The sequence below is a fragment of the Amblyomma americanum genome, chromosome 3, assembly GCF_052857255.1.
Source record: "Amblyomma americanum isolate KBUSLIRL-KWMA chromosome 3, ASM5285725v1, whole genome shotgun sequence".
Classification (NCBI taxonomy): Eukaryota; Metazoa; Arthropoda; class Arachnida; order Ixodida; family Ixodidae; genus Amblyomma; species Amblyomma americanum.
Window position 1 is genome coordinate 187,026,193 of NC_135499.1, and position 25,413 is coordinate 187,051,605.

At 49.8% G+C, this 25,413-nt stretch overlaps 1 protein-coding gene across 1 annotated transcript; it reads right to left on the reverse strand.

The window, feature by feature from the left end:
• Positions 1-1,007: 1,007 nt before the first annotated feature.
• LOC144125639 (uncharacterized) lies at positions 1,008-25,400 on the reverse strand. The gene is made up of 3 exons (XM_077659211.1): positions 25,361-25,400; positions 4,016-5,813; positions 1,008-2,261 (listed from the first exon to the last, which is right to left on the reverse strand). The coding sequence occupies exons 2-3, from the start codon at positions 5,620-5,622 to the stop codon at positions 2,006-2,008; spliced, it is 1,863 nt and encodes a 620-aa protein (XP_077515337.1). The 5' UTR covers positions 5,623-5,813; positions 25,361-25,400; the 3' UTR covers positions 1,008-2,005.
• Positions 25,401-25,413: the final 13 nt, after the last annotated feature.

Below are 25,413 nucleotides of genomic sequence, written 5' to 3' on the forward strand. Positions count from 1 at the left end.
ACTAGCCACGGCGTTACTATGCGTACTTAAAACAAAGTAGGGCTATACACGCACATTTCAGCTAGAAATTGCAATTAGAAGCTATCGGCTCTACGCCCCTCTCAGTCAGCCTGATGCGTCCAGCAGGCTATGAGTGCTGGATGAGTCCAAATCACCGCGGCCTTGTAAATCCAAGGTGTCATTCTCGAAAGGCTAGCATTAACTCCTCCCTGACCACTTTATTCTTTCCCGAGTCCTTTGGGCCTATCTAATGTTTGTGTACCATGCGTAACAGCCACTTTTAGAAATAAGGATTAATGCTTGCAACAAAATCCCCAGGAACATGTTATGTTTCAGGAAGATTCAGGAAGAGGTGGGAAGGGGGGAGAAATGCAGCTATATCTGGCGCACAAAAGGGGCTTACGTGCAGAGCCCCCACTTTCTACCAAACACCAGCAGCGCTCCCTAGAAAAACATGGCGCGCCCTGAAAGTGGCCACTCCCAATGTGTGGCGTTCACGACCCGATGCTGCAGTCATGAGGGAAACGCAACCGCTCTGTATAATAAAAAGATAGCAGTGAACAGCACATAAACATGTATTTTAATAGAATTCACAAACTCGTGAAGAAACCACGATTTTTTTTCAGAACAAATATTCATATATGCATATAATTGCGGGCACACACGAAAATTGACACCAAATTCTACCAAAGCAATACCAGTCCCACAATATCGGCGCTGGTTGTATCAAGACAGTGGTGAACACGAACTGAACCAAAATGTTCAGCTGCTACGTCTCCCAACAAGAACACTGTCGCGGATTGAGTGCTTGGCATAACGGAACACATTTTCGAAATTACAGCTACCTTTCTTTCATTTCTCTGACACACGTTTTTAGGCTGCTGCAGAAATTCGAACAATATGAGCCTGGCTGTGTGCTGAATTGCATTAGGTAATTGGTTGCCATCGAGGAGCAGGCAAAGGCAGGGGGGGGGGGGGGGGAGGGGGGGAGGGGGGGATAGAATGCACGCGTGTAGTCCTGAGTGCGCAAGGTGTTCAGCATAGGGCACGCCAAATGACATTCATGTCGACGGAATCTTACGCACACAATCTTGTCGATTCTGCTCTCCAAGAGGAACTTTCGGAAGGGTGGGTGATGATTTAGCTCAGGCGATAAAGAACATAGAACGATTAAACGGTATTACTTCTTAACTTGCGCAAAATTATGCTCGGCAAGGCCACAAGAGTCAAACAAAAAGTCAGCACTCGCTGTACACGTCTATTCGCAGCGTCCCGCAGGATTCCGCAGCAGAGTGGAAAATTAAGGTAATCTGCCCGTTGCCAAAGACGCGTAACGCATGCACCGATGAGCATCATGCACGAGACGGATGCCTTTGGCTAGACGCCGAACGGAGCCCTGGCGGCGGTGCTGGAACGACAGTTCGCTTTCGCAGGAGCGGCCTGCCTCGCACTGCTTTGTGGCTGCTTTTGAACGGAGCAGGCTTGGCCACAGATCACAGGTGCTTTGTGGTGAATCATGGCATTATTCCTTGTGGCGCACGGCGAACGGACTGCGCTGGCAGACAGGGCGTAATAGAAGAACACAGACACAAGCGCTGTTCTTCTCTTGCGTCCTGTCAGCGCTGTTCAGTCCGTTTCCGTCAACATGCACCAATCAGGACGACTAAGCCCTCTTCTTGAATGACTATAATGTCTTCGTTCCCCGTGCTGTAGTTTACGCAAGCTTTGAAGCATTGCTTCAAAACGAGATAGATAATTGCAAGCACAAATTGGCATCTTTAGGAAATTAAGCAGAAATGAGCCGGAAGAGTGAACTAAGTAAAAAATTCCGCCCGTAAATCCTGCGTTCACGGCAAACGGCATCCAAAAGGCTTTTCGCCAAGGAGTAGTATGTAATCGAGCGAAAAAAAGAACGCCATACAAAATGGACAGAAACGCGCAACGCAACTAAGATCAGAAGGGTAGAGGTTAGAGAAACAAAAGTGACGAGGTGGCGGCCACGGAATCAGGCGCACTGGTTGGACGCCACCATTGGGGAGCCCTTAGCGCTGCAGCCGAACGCCGCGGCGAATTCGGGCATGTGCCGCAGCGGCACGTTGCACCGGTCCCGCCGCGAGGTGCTCCCGCTGGGAGCGCCGTCGTCGACGCCGCATTGGCGGAGGCAGAAGCCGACGAAAAACGCCTGCTCGTCCGAACGCACATGCGGCACGGTGGGCGTCGCACTGCTGCTCCTGCCGCCCTTATTCCATTCCTCCCAGGACCTGCGAATGGAGGGATTAGTCCCACATGTGCGGCCATTCTCTACCTCACATCGCGGGCAGTCCTTATACCACTCCCGGCGCAGTGATGCAGCGTTTAGGCGATGCGCACTGCCTCGGCAGGTGTCTATCTCACACACAGCCACCGGGTGGAGCTTGAGAGGCCGAGCAATCATTACTTGAACTTCCCCCTGCCACATTGGGCAGGTTGCTCACACTCCGGTGGGCAGGCTGCCACCAGAAACGGTGGACAAGGTGCGATGACGTCACAAGGTGATGCGACCGAGGTGGCAGGTGGTCAACCTGCTTTCTAGCTCACAAAGCCGACAATGACGACGATGCTGAATCTTCTACACAACAGGAACCTTAACGCTTTCGCGTTGAAACGCGCTGCTCAAAAATATGGAGGGAGTATAGGCCCACAGCAGTATTCAGTAGCTCAGTAAATCTTTCAATGACAGCGAACATCATCCAGGCGTAACAACATTCCGTGCGTCTGGTTGTTGAGTTCATTATGCAAGGAAGTTGTTTTCAAAAATACGCCTCATTGAAATTAACTACCTTCAATGATTAAAAAAAATCGTTGGACGCACTTAGATATCTCTTAACTGCGGGAAGGCGAAATCCGTTTGCGACTCATTGCACTGATTTGAATTTGCCGCGCTTGAATTCATTTCACGACAGACGAGAAGAGCAGCTTGCGCGAGCGTGACAGAGGAAGCGGTGACGTCACGCTACGCATGCGCAACGCGTCGGTGATATTAAGGTCACGTGACATCACAGGGTCACGTGACCTAGGTAACGATGTAACGGACGGACGGTCACCGCGAGTATGAGCCATTAAAGGCTATCGCCTTAGTAGCAAGCTACAGCGTCTATAGTGATAAGATCTCTAGAAAGAAGCAATGCAGATGTTCCTATTGGCGCAAAGTAAAAAAGACAACTTATTTTGAATGATTCAGAGATTTGGGAATGCAGATTGTCACGGAAATTAGTGCGAACTGTTACAAAATCGCAGTTAGACCAAAAGCACAGCTCTAAACGCCTCGCGCCTGCGCCTCGCTAACTTCCCAGCGCCATTCAAATCCAGCGCGCAGGCTCCGAGATCACGTGGCAGAACGAAGCTTCCCTCTCCTGGAATTCCTGCGTAAAGTCACAGCCATTCCATTGCGGAGGCCGTATGGGGCAGCGCTCAGGGCAAGCTCAACATATACGGGACTATGCCTTCGACACAGTGCTGCTGTCTCAATAATTCGATGGGCCAGGATTGAAGAAACCTATCCGACTTCAGTCTAGACACAGGCTGCATTGTCGCTAATGACTCGACGCTTAACACAGATCAAAATGACCTTACACTTCTCGAAACAAGAGGAACGGGGTGACTTTCTTTTTTAAGTCCTAGCGGGCGCCTGTCATGTCGTTTGATTTAAACTCCATTGTGTACCAAACCGGAACAAATGGTTATAAGCCAAAATGATTGCCGCGGTTGAAATCCAGAAGTTCTTTTTTTGTTCAATTGAACATTGCAGCTTGGAAGCCTGGAATGAACTTGCGCATTAGAGTCCTGTCGTGGTAATCTGACTTTTTTTTTCCTCGCCCATACACCAATCCAAACCGCCGTTAGAGAACGGAGCCTAAAAAATTCCGCGATTGGGGGTGGCTTGATGCTCTTGCTAAAAACAAAATCAGTAACCGGGATACCTTTCTTTTCCAGAGAGATGCAGTGACTTAAGAGTAGCAAAGCAAGGGGGGCTCACTTGTACGCAACCCTGACGCCGATGAGACTGGTGAGTAGGTCGAGCGCCTCCTTCACGCTGGAGCGGGCCTTGTCCGCTGGCACGCGCTCTCGGCTCAGGCAGTCCAGAGCTTTCATGTAAGTGTTGAGGTCATCCCGAGGGTAGGACAGCTTCGATGCGACGCCGGACAGGCCCTCTGGCGTCGCGGCCCCCGCCAGCGCTTCGGCCACGTACGTGCCTAGGTGGCCGAAGTTGAACGCCGAGGGCCTGGAGCTGACGTTGAAAGGCGAGAGGAGGAGGCCGGGAAGCACGCGCAGGACGTCTTCGGAGGCGTCGTAGTAGACGCGGGCGTTGAGATCCAAGCTGTAGGAGTTGGCGGGCAGCATGTCCTGCTTCATGATCGCTTCTGCCTCGAGCAGCGAGCGCACCCTCCAGGCGTTCATCACCCAGCCCGTGAAGTCGCTGGCCTCGAACCTCAGGTCGAGGAACTTGGAGCGGATGTACACAATGTCGCTGTAGCCAGGGTCACGGCCCGGGATGATGGTGGTTGTCGAGAGTGCTTGGCGCAGCATACTTTGGGTCTTACGTTCCATGTTGGAGTAAGGATGCACTCGGGGAAATTCCTCTATGAGGGACGGGAACAAGTCTGCTGGGATGACGTCTCTTTTCTCGATCAGAAACGATCGGAAGAAGCCGAACTCGGAGAGGGTGGGCAGCAGCATCAAGGACAAGTCGGCGCAGCGCACCATGCGGTACCGATACGCTGCAGTCGGAGATATGTCGTATATGTCGGTGATGGCGCTGGTGGACGTTATCAGGACGCTTTCGGCCACCACAAAGCGGACCGTGTAGATGAATGTGTCCGGTCTCACCGTACGCAAGTACGTCGTGAGGTACTTCAGGGCCAGCCCGTCGGTGGTGAACACATGGCTGTCCTGGTCGAAGCCACGTATGGACGCTTCACTCACTGCCGCCAGAAACAGCTCGACTGGCATGCCTACGAGGAATTCGCCGATGCGCTCGGCCTTCACGAGCTGCGGCAGTCTGTCGCTCAGGCTGACGTCCTTCAGCGCACTGCGCGCTCCGCGCAGGGTAGTCACGATGCTCTGGGACACCTCCAGCGCAGATTCCCAGGAGGGCGCGCGCGAGACGTACTGGATGATGTCCTGCACTGTCCTCCTGCTGATATCCGCCTTGGGCATATCCACCTTGAGGCGCAGGGTGTTGCGCTGCTCGGTGAACGTGTTGCGCGCTACGCCGGTGCCGAGGAACACGGGGGACCCGCGCTCCAGCGACAGCGTCAGCAGGAAGCCGAGCCTAGAGCCCGCGTCCGTCTTATTGGGCACTTTCCGCCACAGGTCCGCCATTTCGTCGTCGTTTCTCAGAAGCGAGGCCAGGTATTCCTCACCGCTCTTGTACTCGGCCATGCATGATCGGTACGCCACGAGTGGGTGGTGCTCGACGCTGGACGACTTGTTGCGCTGAATTACATTGATCATGGTGCGAAACGAGCGCTTGACTCGCTTCGCGAAGGCATCCATGTAACTCACGGAAGTCGGGTAGGCGGACTCGAAGTTAGCGCATACGAAGTGGAAAAGATCTTCGCAAGGATCAGCTTCTGCCTCCATGGTGAGCAGCAGTTCTTGATTAAGGCTAAGGCAACGAGTCTCGTAGCAGGCGACGTAGTTGCTATGAATGTAGGCGGGTGCGTAAAACACGCCGATTATGCTGACTAAGGTGGCCAGTACCGTCAGTGCTATAGAAGGCAATGAAAAGAGGTCTGGGAGCTCCGGGCGTCTCTCTGCAGGGGTAATGATACCTGGGAAAGCAAAAAAAAATTCCATAAAGTGCGCCTTTAAGAGTGATTATTTTGCGCTTGACTCGGGCAATGTTAGGCCGCACGAGTTATCTTGGAAAATTACGGCATTAAAATGCGTACAACTTGCAAAGAACAGTGATGCCAGGAAAAAAAGGAATGTGAAAATGTTATGCGAAAATTGACCGAACTTGGCTCAACCACCGTCAAGCGGCCAATGCCTAAGGAATTCTCGCCGGTGAGAACGCACAAAACTGAAGCGATTTATTCGCATTACAAAACCTTAAAAACGACAATGCAAGAATAGAGGAGCATACTAAGAAACCACAACAATTTAATGCTTAAAAACTTCTTTGTCACAAAAAGTTTTCGTGTGATTGAAACCAGAGGAGTGTCGACCTAAACAACGACCAATACCTGAAAGAAAAAGTATCAACACACTAAACGGACCGCGTTATTCGCGGCGGACACCCCTATTACTGATCACACATATTTAAGCTTCAGGTCTTAAAAGAACATTTTCTGTCCTAGAAATTTACTCGAAAGTTGACATAATAAAGCTCATAGTGAAATGGTCTCACCGCATCTGAGCATTGTGCAACTCTTAAGGTAATTTATTATATCTTCAATCTCAAGAACGGTTCATGCTAAGCACAAAAACAAGAATATACACGTGAACGATGTTACAAGCCCATGTAAACGACGAGATGACCGAAGAACGTAGACTGCGTGAAAAAAATATATCAGTATGTGGTTAACTCCCTATATATTCCAAGACAAAAACGACGTATAGAAGCGCTTCCCTGGTAGAAGAGACGTACAGATTATGGCATGCCGTAAATTTCCTCAGAATTCTCAGAAACAAAAATTCGGGGAACGAAGCGGGAGGAAAACGAGAGGGTTGAGACGCCAACCCGACAGCTTTATTCCAGCCCAGGGAATGCCGGCACGAGCTCGAGACGAGTGCCAGCCGCCGCGAGCCTCACGCGGGCGCCCCACCGCGCAGCCAAGCCAAGCCACGCAGACGGCCTAGCCACTGCATGTGGCTACTGCCTACAACAGTTTCCGGTCAAAATACAAAAATAAGACTGAACTGCTCTCATGTTTTTGCCATTTGCTCGCATACTAGATGTGCGTAGAAGACATTATGAGGGGTTACGCCGATAACCACCAAGCTGGATGACTTTTGCCACAGCGGCAGGTTGATTAGAAACTCCGAATTTGCCGAGAAAATATGCCAGCAAATACTTTGGCAGAAGGAGTACAAAAGATGTTCGGACGCGGAAGGCGCGCGTTTCACGTGATTAATGCGGATTAGAAACTAAGCAGCACAGAATCTCCGTCGTGCGCTTTTGTGCTGTTTACACCATTATCCGGAATACAACCGGTCTTGGAATCGAAGCGCGTGAACGCTTAGAGCAACCTGACCTTCATGACTCTAACCACAGCGGGGCGTACACATATATACATACCTCAAGACAAAGACTCACACGCTCCTCAGTGTCCTCAAGTGCAGCCTTCGACAAAAGCAGCCTGGCAGCATGATTTGCTTCCCAGTCGTACACTGGAGCGCTTATGCCCCCTTCTAAATCTGCGTAACGTAAGGAGAACCATTGCGCCCATGTTTGAAGATTTTTTCATCTATAAGAGTCAGAAGAAAATCATGCTGCATGGCTGCTTTTGGCAAAGACGGCACATCAGTGCTGCGGCCCATATATGTCCCTCAATGCTCAGCCTACCTGCGGGTGTAGCAAGACCAACTGGGAGAGTTGCGCAGCTTATGCTGCTTTGCAATATATACAGCACGAGGAAGAGCGAGCCGAAATACACGTTATTGGTTACGGCGCTCGTGTAGGCTCCTGGTACACCGCTGCGAAAAGGAAAGAAGGGGAAATGTCGCAAACTAAAAAAATAATGAAAATTTCATTTTGGGGAAAGGAAATGGCGCAGTATCTGTCTCGCATATCTCGGCGGACACCTGAACCGCGCCGTAAGGGAAGGGATAAAGGAGGAAGTGAAAGAAGAAAGGAAGAAAGAGGTGCCGTAGTGGAGGGCTCCGGAATAATTTCGACCACCTGGGGATCTTTAACGTGCACTGACACCGCACAGCACACGGGCGCCTTAGCGTTTCGCCTCAATCGAAACGCAGCCGCCGCGGTCGGGTTCGAACCCGGGTACTCCGGCTTAGTAGCCGAGAGCCCTAACCACTGAGCAACCGCTGCGGGTCAGCAAATTGACCACGATGCGGCGCTGATCCGAGCGCATGGACAGAGACGCGAAGGCGACTTACGAGCCGTGGTGCTCATTGCTGCGGACGGTCGCGAGAACGGGAGAAGCTCTTGGGCTGCCTGACCTGCTTCTTCTTCTTCTTCACCCCAGGTATATGGACCTGCTGCTGCTTGTTGTTGTTCTTCTTCTCCTTAGTAAGCATGGCACATGCCCTCGCAGGGGGATTGGCCAAGGTTCAGTAGATAATCCCAATGAGGTATTTGCGCGGGGAAAAATAGGCGTGAGAAGACTAAATAAAGATAAAAATTGGAAAAGTCAAATGAATTAAAGAAATATGAATTACCAGGAATAGAACCGAACATTTTTGGTTGCGGCTACAGTGAACTAGAATACTATAGGTATTCTAGTTCACTATAGTTGCGACAACCACAGACGCGCGCTCTCGGCATTTCTTCTTTCTCACAGCGTGAAAGAGGGGATCATCTGTTTCGAAAGTAACTGGAGCGTTTCGACGATGTCATCGGTGTAAGGCTGGATTTGCTCTGTTGCTGCTGAAGTGCCTACGTTGCCGCAAAAAAAGACGGTCATGTTTGCGTGCGAACTCCTCTCGAAGTAACCTGAGGCGATGACAAAGTATCTTAATTTGTTTATTAATTAATTCAGTACCGGGCCGCACATTGTTGCTATACTACCAACTGACGAAGAAGAATAAGAAAAGGAACTCCTCAATTGCATAAGAGCTAACAACAACAACTGCATGACAGCTAACGCCAGATTCACTTGCTATTGCATCCAAAATTTCCGAATTTGAAAGACCTAATAACTTTCATGTACTCAATTCTCTGATCTTCTCTCCTGCTTTTTGTTTTTTTTTCTTTCCTCTTTAATTATTCTGATATATTACCCAAAGCACAACCATTAGCTTGACACCAGTTTACCTTCTTTTGGCTCTCCTCACTGAATCCTGGCCTATCCCCCGTCGTGGGTATGTGCCATGTCACTATAAGGCAACAACAACTGGCGCCTACCGTGTGCCATTCCTCCAAAGGGAACAACTAGAACAGCAGCAACCTGGCCCTGGTCTTCTTGCTGCTTCTTAGTGGTGCCTGTTTGTTTATCCCTGGTGAGGCTTTTCCATGAACGGGAGTTTTGGCTAGGCTTCAGGCTAGCTTTGTAGGTATACATGCGGTGTGAGTTTGCTTTTGCTATCTATTGAGGCATGTCTCTGACTTCCCCGAGAGAGGAGGTCATCTCTGGATACCAGATGGCCCAGTTAGTCAATTGGCTTTTATGGGGGTTTAACGTCCCAAAGCGACTCAGGCTATGAGGAATGCCGTAGTGAAGGGCTCCGGGAATTTCGACCACCTGGGGTTCTTTAACGTGCATTGACATCGCACAGTGGTGGTGGTGGTGGTGGTTGTGGTTTTATTAAGATAATAGTAAAAGGGAAGGAAAAGATTTTTGCTAGCCCCGGTGTCTGCTATCGATACTGAAGCACCTGAGCTGGGGCAGCGGAAATAAAGGACAGCAGGCAGAGTGGAGAAATGAAATGAAAGAGGTGAGGGGACAGGAATAGAGAACAGGGGGAGAAGTACACGGGCCTCTAGAATTTCGCTTGCATCGAAATTCGACCGCCGCGGTCGGGACCGAACCCACGTATTTCGGGTAAGCAGCTGAGAGCCATAACCACAACGACCGCGGCGGCCGGTAGTCAAGTGGCGTGCGTCAAAGCCACAGTACTTAAAATTGAGTTGTAGGCCAGCGTCGTGGATTCATTTCAGACAGTCTCGAGGCGGTCAGATAGAGGATAGAGAGAGCATTTTAATGAATGCAGGAGAGGTGTGCTTGCTTGCTAACTTGGCATGCCACTCCAGATGAGGGTGAAGGAAGAGGGTGTAAAACAGGGGAAGAAAATAAAAGGTGAAAATGAATGCAGGAGAGGTGTGCTTGCTTGCTAACCTGGCATGCCACTCCAGATGAGGGTGAAGGAAGAGGGTGTAAAACAGCGGAAGAAAATAAAAGGTGAAATATGCTTTATTCCACCTTTTATTTTTGTTGCCCTGTTTTACACCGTCTTCCTTCACCCTCATCTGGAGTGGCATGCCAAGTTGGCAAGCAAGCACACCTCTCCTGCATTCATTAAAATGCTCTCTCTATCCTCTATCTGACCGCCTCGAGACTGTCTGAAATGAATCCACGACGCTGGCCTACAACTCAATTTTAAGTACTGTGGCTTTGACGCACGCCACTTGACTACCGGCCGCCGCGGTGGCTCAGTGGTTATTGCGCTCGGCTGCTAACCCGAAAAACTCGCGCACTCGCCAACACATAGGAGACACGACGAGCGCAGACTATACCTGCGCTATTTTTAGTAGTCTACGCTGGTTGCCTCTTCTTCCTTCTTATTTGCCTCGTGTCGCGCCGAATTTTAAGGTGTTAGCGTCCCCACAGGCTCAACTATTTGTCTTTATGCCCGAGAGGTACGTATAGTGATAGGTATAGTTATAGCTCCTTGTTTGAGAGCCGTTCTTGAGCACCCGAGCTTCCCAGCTATGGGTCGTAATAGAATTATGTGAATTCACTTTGGCTCACGTAAAAAGAGACAATAGTTGAAATATTAAACAAAAGCATAATTTATTAGTTTAAAACGCAACACACAAGACTGGGAGCACCCACGAGACAAGTTTAAGCATTGCATGAGCAGATAACGAGCTGGTTTCCTGCTATGCATAAATGGCATAACAGTGCTATATAATGCGCTGCACTCTCCCGGCGCAATTAGGCCTGTCTTTTAGGACACATGGAGGACAGACATTCTGGTCAATAAAATGAAAAAAAAATGTGCAGACCAAATGAAACAAAAGCAAGCACTCACTGTAAGCTTAAAGTCAGAGGAAACATTTCAAACAAGCCCTTGCTTCAGGAGATTACATAGGAAGATTTCTCTAATATGAAACATTTAGAAGGGTATGAACAATCTGCATACTTCAAACTGCTGCCAAGTGCAGGCTGTTCATAGCGTTTCTCTACCACAAATGCAAATAATTCTCATGCAATGTTTCACTCAAGTCACTTAACACAAAACGTGATAATTCAGTCCTACGGCAGGTGCCAAGGAATTTACACATTTCACTACGGAACATGTGCTTCGTACAAATCACCAAGCGGTCATCTGAAAGTCACATCTGACACTTCCCTCTATGAGTTATACCTCTCTGGCTGATATAGGCATTCAGTGACAATAGCATACCACAGCACCAAGCGACTGTAACACCCACCTGTTGCAATGTGATGCCAACGAAGCAGTTCTCACTTCAACGCTTCACTAAGAACTGGTGCTCCTTAGTAAGGAGCACCAGTTCTTCGCGTTGATGTCGTTTACCTCGCTAAACATTTGGATTGGCCATGGTATGATGGTGAATTGGTTTGTTCATAGAAGGTTATGGCCAAGTACTACACCAGGCTGGGAAAACCCTGCTCTGGCAAGAGAGTGCGTTGTCGGTTCCGGTCGCCGAGATCAGTCCGCACCCAAGGCCTGGTTATGCAATTGCACCGACACGAGTAGTTTTTTTTTTTAAACCCGGCGCAGAATTGCTCGGCACCGGGATTCGAACTCCGGTACTCATGCACGCGAGGCGAACGCTCTACCTATACGCCATCGCTGTAAAGAAAGCGTTAGGAGCAATGCAAATGAGAAAAGCAGCTGCGGAGGATCAGGTAACAGCAGATTTGTTGAAGGACGGAGGGGAGATTGTGCTATAAAAACTGGCCACCCTATATACGCAATGCCTTGTGGCCTCGAGCGTACCAGAAGCTTGGTAGATCGCTAACATAGTCTTAATTCATAAAAAGGGAAACCTCAAGGACTTTGAAAAATTACAGACCGGTCAGTATACCGTCCGCTGCCTACAAGGTATTTACTAATGTAGACGCTAATAGAACCAGGACAACCTTAGACTTCAGTCAACCAAATGATCGGACAAGCTTTCGTAAAGGACACTCTACAATCGACCATATTCACACTATCAGTCAGGTGATAGAGAAATGGACAGAATATAAACGACCCTTGTACATAGCCTTCATGTATTACGAGAACGCCTTTTACTAAGTGGAAAACTCAGCAGTCATACGGGCATTGCGGAATCAGGGTGTAGAAGAGCCTTATGTCCAAATTCTGGAAGATATAGGTATATAGCAACTGCACAGCTACCATAGTCCTCCATAAAGTCAACAATGAAATTCCAATGGAAATGGTGTCAGGCTGGGAGACATGATCTCACCAATGGTATTCACCGCCTGATTACAGGAGGTATTCTGTGGCCTGAATTTGGAACAGTTGGAGATAAGAGTTAATGGAGGATACCTAAGTAATCTGCGATTCACTGATGACATTGCCTTGCTGAGTCACTCAGGAGATGAACTGCAAATCATGATCAATGAGTTAGACAGGTAGAGCAGAACGCTGGGTCTATAAATTAACATGCAGGAAACCAAAGTAATGTTCAAAAGTCTAGCAAGGGAACAGGAGTTCACAATTGGCAGCGAGGTGCTGGAAGCGGTAAACGAATACGTCTACTTAGGGCAGGTAGTGACAGCTGATCCAGATCATGAGAGGGAAACAACTAGAAGGATAAGAATGGGGTGGAGTGCATATAGCAGGTTCTCTCAGATCTTATGGCATTTTACCAATATCCCTCAGGATAAAAGTGTACAACAGATTTATCTTGCCGGTACTGACGCGGCAGAAATGTGGAGGCTAACAAAAATGGTTAGGTAAACGGAAGGAAAAGAAAAAGGGAAAGGGATAGACAAAAGATTATTTTGACATGCGGGATAATTTTTTACACAATTAACAAGATAACCTACCAGTTGCAATAATGTAATCATGAAGCTATCCACAAACCCTACATAACGCGATTTCCTTGGCGCTCGCACCGAATGAGAGAATAACCGGAAGAGACACTAGGAGTCCTAAATCCAAGAGACCTCCAGACACGTCTTTCTCTGAAATGGGAACCACCGGAAAGAGAGCAGAAAATGTTCTATTGTTTCAACTTCCCCACGTGAGTCACGAAAGTTTGTCGGAGCGAACCCGCATCTGCACCATTTACATGACCGGACATTCCAAGGTTACCTTAAGTGCTGAAAACGCACGGTATTGAGCAACGTATCACTGAAGTTGACAGAGATAATTTGAATTGCTGGAAACGGGAAGTCCCCAACAGAATAAGCTGAGGGACGGGATAAATTGCAGGGACACTCCGAGCTGACCTTGCAAATAAATCAGCCACCTCGTTTAAACAGACACCCGAATGACCACACCTAGACCAAACGGACCTCTCTCACTATGCGTGGAACTAAAAAAACCTAAGGGAACGATTCAATACAGACTTTCCCTCGCCACAGTTTTCCCTTTCGTTATGGGTAAGCGAAGTTGGTTGCACACTTCTCTCATTACGCCAGATAGGGGTGCCATGCGAGGAGGGTGCCATGTAGCAGTTGTCATATGACGTAGTACATAAGAGCAGGAGCACACTCAAGCTTGGTCTTAAAGATCACGGTGATGCATGGTGCATCTGCCACTGAGTTGAGTTGTCGAGAAATGAGTGTTAGCCTTCAGCGCTCTGTCCGTGCAGAAGCTCTCGTATATTACCCCTCTTGAAGACCGTACGCACCGGCTGTGACGTCGCAGCTGAATTCTGATGTTCCTCGTAGTTCCTCCAACGAAAGACGTTGCGAGGGGCTATGGCCCCATTCAGGCTGTTATCGTGACTGTTGTAACTCTTCTGGTTAGTGGTTCCAGACTGCGTTTGAACCAATAAGAGAGCTCTTCTGGTTAGTGGCTCCAGACTGCGCTTGAACCAATGAGAGAGCCTGTCGTACACTTAAGTGGTTCTCAGTTCCCCTGTGCGTATCATAATCACATGATGCAAGGACATCAACAGTTGCCTGCAGCCGGATACAAGTCAAGAACCATGCGTCAGTGCTTCTCGAATGCAGCCCTCCAGCCAATTCTCATGACGTCGTGGTTGGGCCTGCTAGCGAGACAACGCCATTGGCTGAAGGGCCTGCTTTGAAGGACATCTGCCGCTTAGTTGGTGAGTTGTATCCGGCTATGACTAAAAATACCTCGCATCTTTCTCGTTGCAGCAGCGGCTTAAGCATTGCAGTTTGCTTTAAAGCCCGCCCTCGTGCAGATGCCCATGATTCTCGCCCCCTTCCTGCGCCTCTTCAGCCTTTGAGTGAGCAGCTCGCAGGAAGATGCGGCAAGCCCGGCGGCCAGGCCAGCTGCCAGGCAGAAGAAGGGCAGCAAGCTCTTGCCGAGGCGCAGCGCCGTCTCGTGGTGGTCGTCCGGAGAACACTGGGGCCTGGGAAGGCCCCGGTAACGCTCGAAGCGCTCGAACTGGTCGAACAGCCCTGCCTCGAACATCCGCAAGAGGCTGTGAAGAGCGCGAAGTATACCGCTGCAGTCACACCTCCCGCAATGACTTCGCGTGCACTCTATGCTGAGGACCCATACAGCGCTGCTCAAAAGTTTCCTGCCCGTACGGTGCTTGTGGGACAGCCATGTAGTTGCGTATCCTCTCTGTACCCCTGCGGAGCCCTCGAGATTCGGGGAGTCCGTAAGTATCCCACTACTCTCAGCAACACCGAAATCTCTGGGCGAGGCTCTTTCCACAAAGGCTGAACACTGAATGTTTTCTGCACGCATTTTTGGCAACACCGATTTCGGAACTTTACTTCAGTTTGCTTCCTGAAGTTGCCAGCGTTTCTTTACGCGCGCTGTACTCAACTACTGGCGATATCCCTACGCGCATAAATGACTGGTACTATATAACACACGCAAATCGCACTTTTCTCCGCGAGCCAAACATCCTTCAAGTGCTTTCATTCGGGTGGCTTGTGCTTTCTACGCCTAGTGCTAAGGCAGTAACTAACATTCGCACGCGGGCATGAATTGCAAGCAGTCACTACGCGCCCCATGCATCGTCTATAGGCACGCTACTGACAACTACCTAGAGGCCGCTTTATAATACGCACGGGACGGCAGTTGCCACTTTCCGTTCGTCGCTGCGAGCGTGGCTGACGCTTACGGCTGTGATATTTAGTTTTTTTTTTTCAGTTTCTGTCGATTTCAATTCCGCTGTAGCATGGAGCAGTAATGGTGCGCCGTTGTAAAAAGTGAGCACGTTCACGCGGGAGCAGCCATCAGCGCGACATATATATACGTTCCCGCACACAGGCGGAACATAGCGAGTTATTCATCGCTCCCTTCGAGAGACTAATTCGTCGTTCTCTTTTTGTTGGCGTTATTTATTTTTTTACACAGCCGCGTCTCTGCACTTAAAGCATCGCTCACGCTCGCATCATGTTCCTCCTGGAGCTCGATCATGCGAGTTATTGTGCCGCCCGACGCAGCGTCGCGCAGATGGCGCTGCTTTATATGTTCCTTCTAAAGTAGAAATCGCTGAACTTTTGGAATGAGCGCTTCTGCCGGAAAATCATGAGGGAATAAGCCGCTCCAGAATGCGGAAGAATGCATAAGCGCCGATGATACGTTGCGCGGCATGTGCTGCCGCCCGCAAACTTAACACGAATGCTCGAGAGAATGGCTGACATTAGAGAGATTTAGCGCAGCGCGATCCGCGTGCTGGGGGACGCGCGCCTGCCACTGCGCGCTGGTTCCCCGCGTAAGCGGACCACGGTACCGCCGAACGCGGATCGCGCTATTATGAATCTCTCTACTAGGGCGGCTGAGCGTTGGCCGCTCGGTCCGAGACCATCCTGTACGGTGTGTTTTCGGCGGCTGACGATAGCCACCGTAGCATTGTCTCGGACCGAGCATGAACTCACGGAAGAAAACCCCAACTGATTCAGAAGCGAACAAAATTCGATTACGAAAAATTCGTTGCAGATTCTTCAGAAATAGCTGGCCGAGACTATTGTATTATACAAACGTACGGTTTATACTAGGAAGACAACGCTGCGAGTGGCGCGGACAATGAATGTATCGCGTGTGCAGCCCATTTCACAGCACCTCCCCCCCCCCCCCCCCCAACGGAGCGGAGAGTGGCGCGATTGCGAGGAGGCAGCGCGTGGGCGCGCGTGCCACCGCATACAGACCTTCCCTCCCCTACCTCCGCTCATGCAGTTGCGGCCAGCACCACTCTGGCGCCATCTATAAGGGAGCGGTGGTACTCTCGTCCGCTGGGGTACCCCGGCGACGGGGCTCAAACCACGAACGGGCGCGTAAGAGATGACCTGCCGCGGTGGTTCAGTGGTTAGGCGCTCGACTTCTGGTCCGGAGTTCCCGGGTTCAAACCCGGCCGCGGCGGCTGCGTTTTTGTGGAGGCAAGATGCTAAGGCACCCTGTGCTGTGCGATGTCAGTGCACGTTAAAGATCCCCAGGTGGTCTAAATTATTCCGGAGCCCTCCACTACGGCACCTTTTTCTTCCTTTCTTCTTTCATTCCCTCCTTTATCCCTTCCTTTACGGCGCGGTTCAGGTGTCCAACTATATGTGAGACAGATGCTGCGCCATTTCCTTTCCCCCAAAACCAATTATTATTATTATTCATAAGAGATGCACTCTAATAGCATAACACTATGAGAATAATGACTGCTGGTAAGCATGCTTCGTAACACAACTCTTAGCGTGACTTGTTCAGCCAATGTACAAGTGCCTCGGCTGCAGCACAGCGGTGCACGCTGCCAGAAAGAATTTCGGATGGGCGAGGATGATTCCAGAGCGAAAACGAGCACGAAACGAGGACGTCTCGTGTGTATACTTGCATGCTATGCAGGACCTCCTTGTACGGTGATGCCTTCGGAAGCACGTAGCCCATTGGCGTGTAGTCCTGGATGTACTCCGACGAGATCTGGACGTGGCCCTTGTGCGAGTAGACGAATCTCTCCAAGTTCTGGAAGCTGCTGAACATGACGGCCCGGCGTAGCACGGTGCGCCGCGCACACTCGTGCATTGAGGTTGTGAAGAACGGACTCCAGTCGGCCACCGTGTCATGAAGCCGCTTGACCATACGGGAGGAGGGATTCTGCAGAATGCATAGAAATACACTCAGAGTTTTCTCCTTAGTACCTCCCGAAGCGGCGACGACAGCTGAACCGTGACACCTTCCCATACTCATGAGAGAGGCCATTTGATGCCCGTATGCGCCAGTCAGACTTGGATGCCGATGTTAATGACCAGAAGGTGAAAATCGGAGCTTTATGTTATGAAATACAGAGACGACGACCCTGTTTAGTTGAGGAAAACTGCATTTACACCTATTAACTAAAGGAGGTAATTAATGTGGACAAGAAAGAAAATCGAGCAACTTCTGCGATTTCCCACCGCAGTCAGGTGTAGATAATCATTCATCTGCAAGTTTTCACTGCGCATAAAAACAGACATGAGAGCCAACTCTCCTGCTAACGAACACGTGACTTGTGCTCCATCGTGGTGGAGCTTCGAAACGCATCCAACAGATGGTGCTGTGACTTAATCTACGCTGGTGTTCATGATTTACATGATAAATACGGAAAGAAGGCTACAAAAAGTAGTCTAGGTTATAATCTATCGCACAGATCAGGCGGAACGGTTGAAGATCAGCGGCTCTCCGGTTTAATGTAAGCGGACGATACTGTGCTCGCATACTATTAGCTGATAGCCAGGAAGATTTCAGATAAATCTTGTGGAGACGAAGGAGACGCTCTAGGCGTTACTTTTAGCGCTACTAAGTCAGGTCTGGTGATTTTCAACGGTTGCACTGATCAGATTCTTAGAGTACAAGGACATGAGGGAAGCCAGAATACAAATACCTATGGAGATGGATAAACGAAGAATAGATATACACGGAAAAGCATGAACAGACTGTTATGGCGAAAGAGCGAAGGGGAACTGCGATAATGAAGCATAGGATATTATGGGAGTACAATAGGCATGACGTACTGGGAAGTATTTGGAAAATAATAATGGTGCCAGGGCCTACTTTTGACAACGCAGTTTTGTGCTAAGTGTCAGAAGTTCAGTCGGGGCTAAAAATATATAACAGAGCTGGTGGAAGATTAGCGCTAGGTGCCTACGGAAAAACCGCTAATGAGGCAGTACAGGACATGGGCTGGACATCGTTCGAAGCACGGGAAGCTCAGAGTAAAATATTATATGAAGAACGCTTGAGGAAATTGGGCGATAACAAGTGGGCAGCTAAGTTAATTAAATACTTGTGCAGAAAAAGCGTTGAATAACAGTGGCTCAAAAAGAGTAGGAAACTCACCAGGAAGTATGCAGGAAACAAGTAAGAGAAATAAAGGGATTTAAACGAGAGGTAAAGAACGTAGAAGGTAAAAACCGGATTGACTGAGAGGACAAGCAGAATGTGGAATGAATTATATAGAAATTATATCAGGCGAATCAGGAAGGAATCGTTCTGTGACAGCTCAAGAAGCAGCGCCCCACTATTTGAAGCTGTAGATCAGAGTGTCTTCGAACGCGAAGCTACAATAAGAAATTTGACCAAGAAGATGATATGTGTGCAGTGTGCGTTAAATCTGTACAAACAATGGAACATCCCATACTGGAATGTCGTAGTACCCATCCGGATGTCGATGCAGGCTTAGTCACTCTCCCTGAGAGATAACGAATTGAATGAGTCTGCGGTAGAAGTTAGCAAAACAGAGGGCGGTGACGTGAGGTTGCAAGTTCAGGATTAAAAATTCTATATTAGCAAAAATGGCGGTTTTATAGAGAATAGCGCCACGTCTGACAGGATTGCTTTAAGAGATATCGAGGGGGGATCCCAGCAAGGTGGCAACTGCCACACCTCATTTCAAATGGGACGCTCCTTCCTTCCTTCCTTCCTTCCTTCCTTCCTTCCTTCCTTCCTTCCTTCCTTCCTTCCTTCCTTCCTTCCTTCCTTCCTTCCTTCCCTCCTTCCTTCCTTCCTTCCTTCCTTCCTTCCTTCCTTCCTTCCTTCCTTCCTTCCTTCCTTCCTTCCTTCCTTCCTTCCTTCCTTCCTTCCTTCCGTCCGTCCGTCCGTCCGTCCGTCCGTCCATATATCCATCGCTCTGACCTCGCGTCCCCATTGGGTCGCTCCGAGTGACATTTGGGAGCGTTGTTTCGGCGTGAGGCATGGAGCGGGAAATGGGAGGAGAGATCGCCACGAGCAGAAGGGTGCGTAGGATGCGCCTCCGGTGCCCCGGCCTTTGCCGGAGGGCAAAGAACGCGGGTGGTTTAACGCGCGCACCTAGTGTGTATATGCTCGAGTCCAAGCCTGAACCTGAGGAGTCATGTCGCCCGCCTACATGTGCTGCGCTGACGCGCTCCGGCTTCGTGAGGGCCTGATTTGGCTGGGTCTCCGTCATCGCCGGTGACGACGCGAGATGGGCCATCGACGTGCGACCTGCGTCGTCCAAGATGCGCATTCCCGTCCTTATTCGTGTTGTGTCCCGCGCCATTTAACCCTTTGGTTGGCCGCGCGCCATGCTATCGCCATTGCTGTGCCGTCACGCGCGCGGCTCCGCGTGCCCTCTTTCGTGTGCTGCGGCTGGGCTGTACAGAGGTCCCGGGATTAGTGCAGTGCTTTGTAATGTAGCTTACTGTGTAATCAACACTTGTGCTCTCAAATAACTGCGCCTTCCTTCTTACTCCTTCGGGGCGAGGGCGCGTGGCGATCGCTGGCTGTGCCCTCAGCTTACTCTGGCCCGAACCCGCGTTATGCGGGCGAAGTGGCATTGGCTTAATTACACACCGTCACCGATGGATACCACCCGACACGCTATATGTATATTCTTTTCATCATTACCGCAGAACGGATAGCCATTTGTCGATAATAGAGACACCATAGACACGAGGTACGATAAAACCCAATCGGGCATGTAACTGAGACACAATGGTGAAAGGAAGAAATTTCCTGGATATGATGCCGGAAAAGCAACTGGTGTGCGCAAAAACAATGTTTCCCGCCTCCTGTCAAACTGATTTGAAACAATGTAGTGACTGTTGCTGAAAGGTTCGGAAGCTGCAAGCTATTTGCTGCAGTCTATTAGTAGTAATGTGCCTGCTTAATTAAATTAATGCTGTATCGAGCAGGTGGGACGACGCTTACAGCAGCATGGTCAGTGCAAACGTTTATTGAGGGCACAGCTTATAAAGGCACGTGCTTGCGCGCTTTACATAGCACACATCACTGATGCGCGTCTGCGCTGATACACAGTCAGTACACGTGTCCGGTACATCCTCCCTCGGGAACGAACAAAATTAAACACATGCATAAACATAACTATCAGTCACAGCTGGGGTACTTGATTAAAGTGTTCGTCATAACGTAACTATGAGTTGACCTTCTCACAGATCAGGGCTGCGACGGGGTGCTCGGTGGAGAATCGCGGTCTGGCAGCGTCGATCCCTCGCCGTTTCGTGAGGCCACTCCAGAGGCCTGCGCAGTTGGCTCCGCTGGTGTTTCAGGCTGCTGCGTACGGGAACCCGTACCACTATCCTCGTCGTCGTCGCGGTCACTGCTATGCCGCTCCATAAGCAGATGCCGGTGGTTTCGCCGCAGCGCACGACGATCTTGGGTTTGTACCGTGGAGCGCTTTCAGCAACGACCTGCGCCTTGCGTGGCCAACCCACAACATCCTGAAGCCGCACCTTTGTGCATCTGTGCAGTGCTGCCAAAGGCTTTTGCAGCCCTGGCTTGGGGGTGTTTCCTCACTTTGGTCCCGAAAGCCCTTCCGAACTGGCGAAGGTCAGAACGAAGCCGCCTCCCCTGAGGAAGTTCACCCGGCTAATGCCCATCTTCAAGTGGTTTAGAGCGATATGCTAGAAGACCAAGCCAGAAGTCCGCCCGGAGCCTCGAGGGTCTTTTTCAGGATGGGCTTTACGATCTCCACACCCTTTTCAGCCAGGTCGTTCGAATGCGGATAACGGGGGCTCGAGGTTATACGATGGAAGCCGTACGTTTTGGCAAACGTGGCGAATTCGTGGCTCGAGAACTGAGGTCCGTCATCCGTGCAGACTTCCACTGGTACCTCATATATACCTGGCGAACATGTCGCTAAGGGGTGCGATCGTGGTTTCCGCGGTTGTGTCTTCCAGCCTGTCGACTTCGGCAAAATTGGAACAGGCGTCATAGGCAACCACGTACGACTTTCCCGCACAAGAAAATATATCCACTCCAACCATATATATACCGAGCACATTTTGGAACAGGTCGCACTAAAAGTGGCTCCTGTGCCCGGGCAGCGATGCCGCCGTTCAGACCAAGCCAGAAAAGAAGTGTTAGAGCCCTCTCCTTACACTTTTGCAAACCGACCGCATGACCAGCAAGAATCCTCTCCAGCGTGCTTCGTCGCATACTCCTCGGTATTACAACTTCAGCACGACTCCATTAATGACAAAGTTCTTTCGAAAATGGCTTCTGTTCACCTGTCACCGGCTGCCAGCTCACCAAGCACGTCACCACAGTCTGCAGGTAGCCGTCACGAGAAGTTTCCAGCTGTAGCGACCGCTGTGTTTCGTAGGTGACCGTGTAGCCTAAGGACTGCCCCACACGAACCTCAACGTCATGTGTTGTGCCAACTTTGTCTATCCTCCGTTGACATGTAAGCGAGAATCAGCTGCTTTCCAGAATGTACTGCGAGACAGAGTCGTATTTCAGCAAACGCAAAATGAGACTTTGCACTCGCGGTGGCAAGTCAGCGATTTCTTTTCGCGCGATCGCTACCAGCGGCTTGTGGTCAGTTTCAATAAGCAGGTTTCTTCCGTACACGAACTCGTGAAACCTTTCGCAGCCAAAGCATATCCCAAGTGCCTCTTTTCCGATTTGTGCATAGCTCTTCTCTCTTTGCGTTAACACACGAGATGCGTATGCTACAGGCCGCCATTCACCACTTCAGTCTTGCATTAAGGTTGCACCGACACCGTCCTTTGATGCGTCGTAATAAATCTTAGTTTCCCTCTGCGGATCGAATATTGTCAGCAGGGGGGCTGTGGTCAAGATTTGTGTCAATTTTTGTCAATCATTGGAGCTTGGACCGAGGTTTGATAAGGCCGCGTAAAAGTTTTGTTCGCACGGACAATCGTGGCACGAATTCGCCGTAATAGGTAAGCACGCCTAACATCCGCCAGACGTAATTCTTGAACATTGGTGTCGATATTTTCACCAAACCTTTGATCAGCTTTGGGTCAGGCGATATGCCCGTTCGGCCTATGACATCACCAAGGAATTTGACTTCTTTCACCCCAAATTTGGATCCCTGAGCGTTAATCGTCAAGCCTGCTTTCTCGGCGGCTTTAAGCGTGCACCGCTATCAACCGCTCATCGTGTTGTTGCTTACTGGAACCCCATACTGAAATATCGTCAATATATGTAAGTGCGCCCGGTAGGCCATCAAATACTTGACTCATGCTTTGTTAAAATACCACCGGTGCGGAAGAAATGCCCAAGGGCAGACGAAGAAAAAGGTATCTTCCGAACGGTGAAGAAAACCTGCAGATCATGGAAGTCAGTTCATCAAGCGGTATCTGATGATAGCCCGAGTTCGCGTCAAGACAGCTGAACTACTCGGCATTGGTTACACCAGCTTCCATATCATCTCGCCTGGGAAGCGGGAAATGCTGCCGTTTTATGTACTTGTTAGCTCTGGGATCCATGCACAGCCTCCCCCCCCCCCCCCCCCCCCCCCATCGCACCATCTTTCTTCTCTGCCAAAACTAAAGGGCTGACCCAGTCGGTAGGCTCGTTCACCCTAACGATTATGCCAGCACGTCCCATTCTTTCAAGTTCCTTCTTTAGGGGTTCTTCTAGCGCCACCGGAACTCGTCGAGCTGGCAACACTACTGATACCACTTGAGGTAACAGGACCGTGCTCTATACGCTTGCTGCAAACAACCAATGCCCTGGAAGACATGCCTGAAATTTTTTAGAAGGTCGTCGTTTGAAGTCTTGTCTACGGCACACACCCTACGCTGGACTAGCCCCACAGCTTCACGTGCTTCTAGTCCGAGTTTAGGTCTGCCGTCCATTTTTCACCACAAAAAACTTAACTGCAGCAGAAGTGTTCCCATGCCGTACTTGAAGCGTCCACGCTCCAAAGCACGTTATGGCGCTACCGTTATGCGCCCGCAGGACCGAGTTAAGTCCGCTTTAGCTCTTCTGTTCCTCGCAGTTTTTGGTAAATCGGCATAGAAAACGAGCTTGCCTGCGATCCGGTGTCCACTTTAAAGCTGATCTCGCAGTTGAGAACTTGACCATTCAATCCCTCTCGCGCCTTGCAGTGGTGACCTCTAGGATGTCAGAGTCGTCGTCTTGCTGTTCCCTTACTTCGCTCACCGCGGCTGACGCACAAGCACTCGCGAAATGGTTGGGCTCGTGAAACAAACGACACAAAAAGGCTGGGCATATTGTTTAGGTTTGTTCCAGCGGTTACACTTACGACAGTGAAATTGCTCTTTAGCCCTTTCTTTTGCGGGCGCCGATCGCCTCGAAACAGCATCGACACTGTCGTCCCCACTGCGCCACACTTCGTTCCGCTCAGGTACCGTCTCCGCAGCATTTCCTCTGCTTTTTCAAGGTCGGTTGGTTATCCCGAAGCATTTTCTCCCGCAGTCGAGGATTATGCGTACCAAATACAACCTAGTCCCTTATCATCGATTCTTGCAACGTGCCTAATTTACACTGCACCGCGTCCTTTTTCAGGATGCGAACAAATTTTTCAAGCGATTCTCCCTCCGCTTGCTTTATTGAACGGAATACGTGTCTCTCGTGTTCTTCTCTGCTAACTTCGGCGCAGTATGCACCAAATTTTCTCACCACGGTGCTGTAGTCCTTCTTGTCTTCATTCAACCCGAACTGGAAGTTGATGAAGACGTCCAGAGCGTCGTCGTCCGCAGTGCTCAACAGGAGTGCTACCTTCGATGCCTCCATTTGCGGCTCATCCGTAGCCGCCGTCGCCTGCAGAAATAACTCAAATGTTTGCTTAAGAAGCTTCCAATTTTCTGTACTGTTGCCCGTCAGCCGCAATGGCTCTGGTGTCTTCAGCAGGTCTATAGCGTACAGGACGCGGGGACGATTTCCTTATGCCTCAAAGGGCCACTTCTGACAACACGTATCGGACAGGTGGGACGACGCTTACAGCAGCATGGTCAGCGCAAGAATGTAACCCACGGTTATTGAGGGCACAGCTTATAAAGGCGCGAGCTTGCGCGCTGTACATAATGCGCATCACTGATGCGCATCCGCGCTGATACAATCACTATACACGTGTACGGTACAAATACTTCGCTCACACTTGCCTGTAAAGCATGGGGCCGGAACAAAATCTTCAACTGGAGGGCGTATGCTTTTGAGTGTCTAGGTATTTCTTTTACGTTTTCGTTCTTTTTTCGGTTGGGTAGTCCGAATTAAAAGATTAAAATTTTCTCTCACACTTCCTTCACTTACCAGATACCCACAGAACTAACTCTGCACAGTATACGGCTCCTCGGAAGACGTATCGGCTTTGGAGTTTGCCGACACATCAGTACCAATTTCTTCACTCGATCGACCCATATCTTAGATCAAGACTCTCACCCAGAATTCCTCGACAACTCGAAACACTTTATCACCGACTTCGTCTGAATGCTGCATATACAAATGGCCTGCGATACCGGTTTGGACAAATGAACAGTCCGCATTGTGACAACTGTGCTTCGATAGAAACTGTGGAACATATCCTGCTTGAGTGCCCTGCGTATGCTAACGAGCGTGCGTACTATGAACATTGCATGCAGAAGCTCTGCCCAGTGCCCCTAACAATGGACAAAGTTTTAGGCCCCTTAGCCTGCTTCAGGCAACAGTGACTTGCAATGAACTTTCTTTTTACATATTTAAAAGACATTGGACATCTCGATAAGCTCTAAATTCACTTGCAGGTTACCTTCATGCATTCTACTTGCATTGAACTTCGTCAGCTCATTCGTCGGACTATGCACTCCATCATTCCATAGGTTACATCAATACTCGCCACTGCATCCTTAGTACCCATTTCATGGCTGCATTTTATCTTCGTTTTTTTTCCACCTCTTCCACGCTGCTCTCCTTCAGTCTTTATCTCCCAAATTCCCCTCCCTACGCAGAGTAGCATGCCAGCGATATTGAAACGCCGGCTAAATTCTCTGTTTCTTCATTAAAGAGTCTCTCTCTCTCTCTCTCCTCGGAAGCACCATAAAGTTTTTTTTAATTGTATATACTGCTACCCTTTCTTCGTTTTCCTCTAATTTAAGCCGTCTATTTGCCTTTACCGCGAATGTCTGCGGCGACAGTGGTGAGTGGAGCGGGTGCTTACCGCGAGTGTGACATTGATGAAGGCGTTCCTCCCGAGGCAAGGTTCGATGCGGC

Coding starts and splice junctions, on each gene's coding strand:
- LOC144125639 (XM_077659211.1), bottom strand. CDS start 5,622: ATGGAGGCAGAAGCTGATCCTTGCGAAGATCTTTTCCACTTCGTATGC. Junction 2,262..4,015: donor GGCGTCAGGGTTGCGTACAA/GTGAGCCCCCCT, acceptor CTCCATTCGCAG/GTCCTGGGAGGAATGGAATA.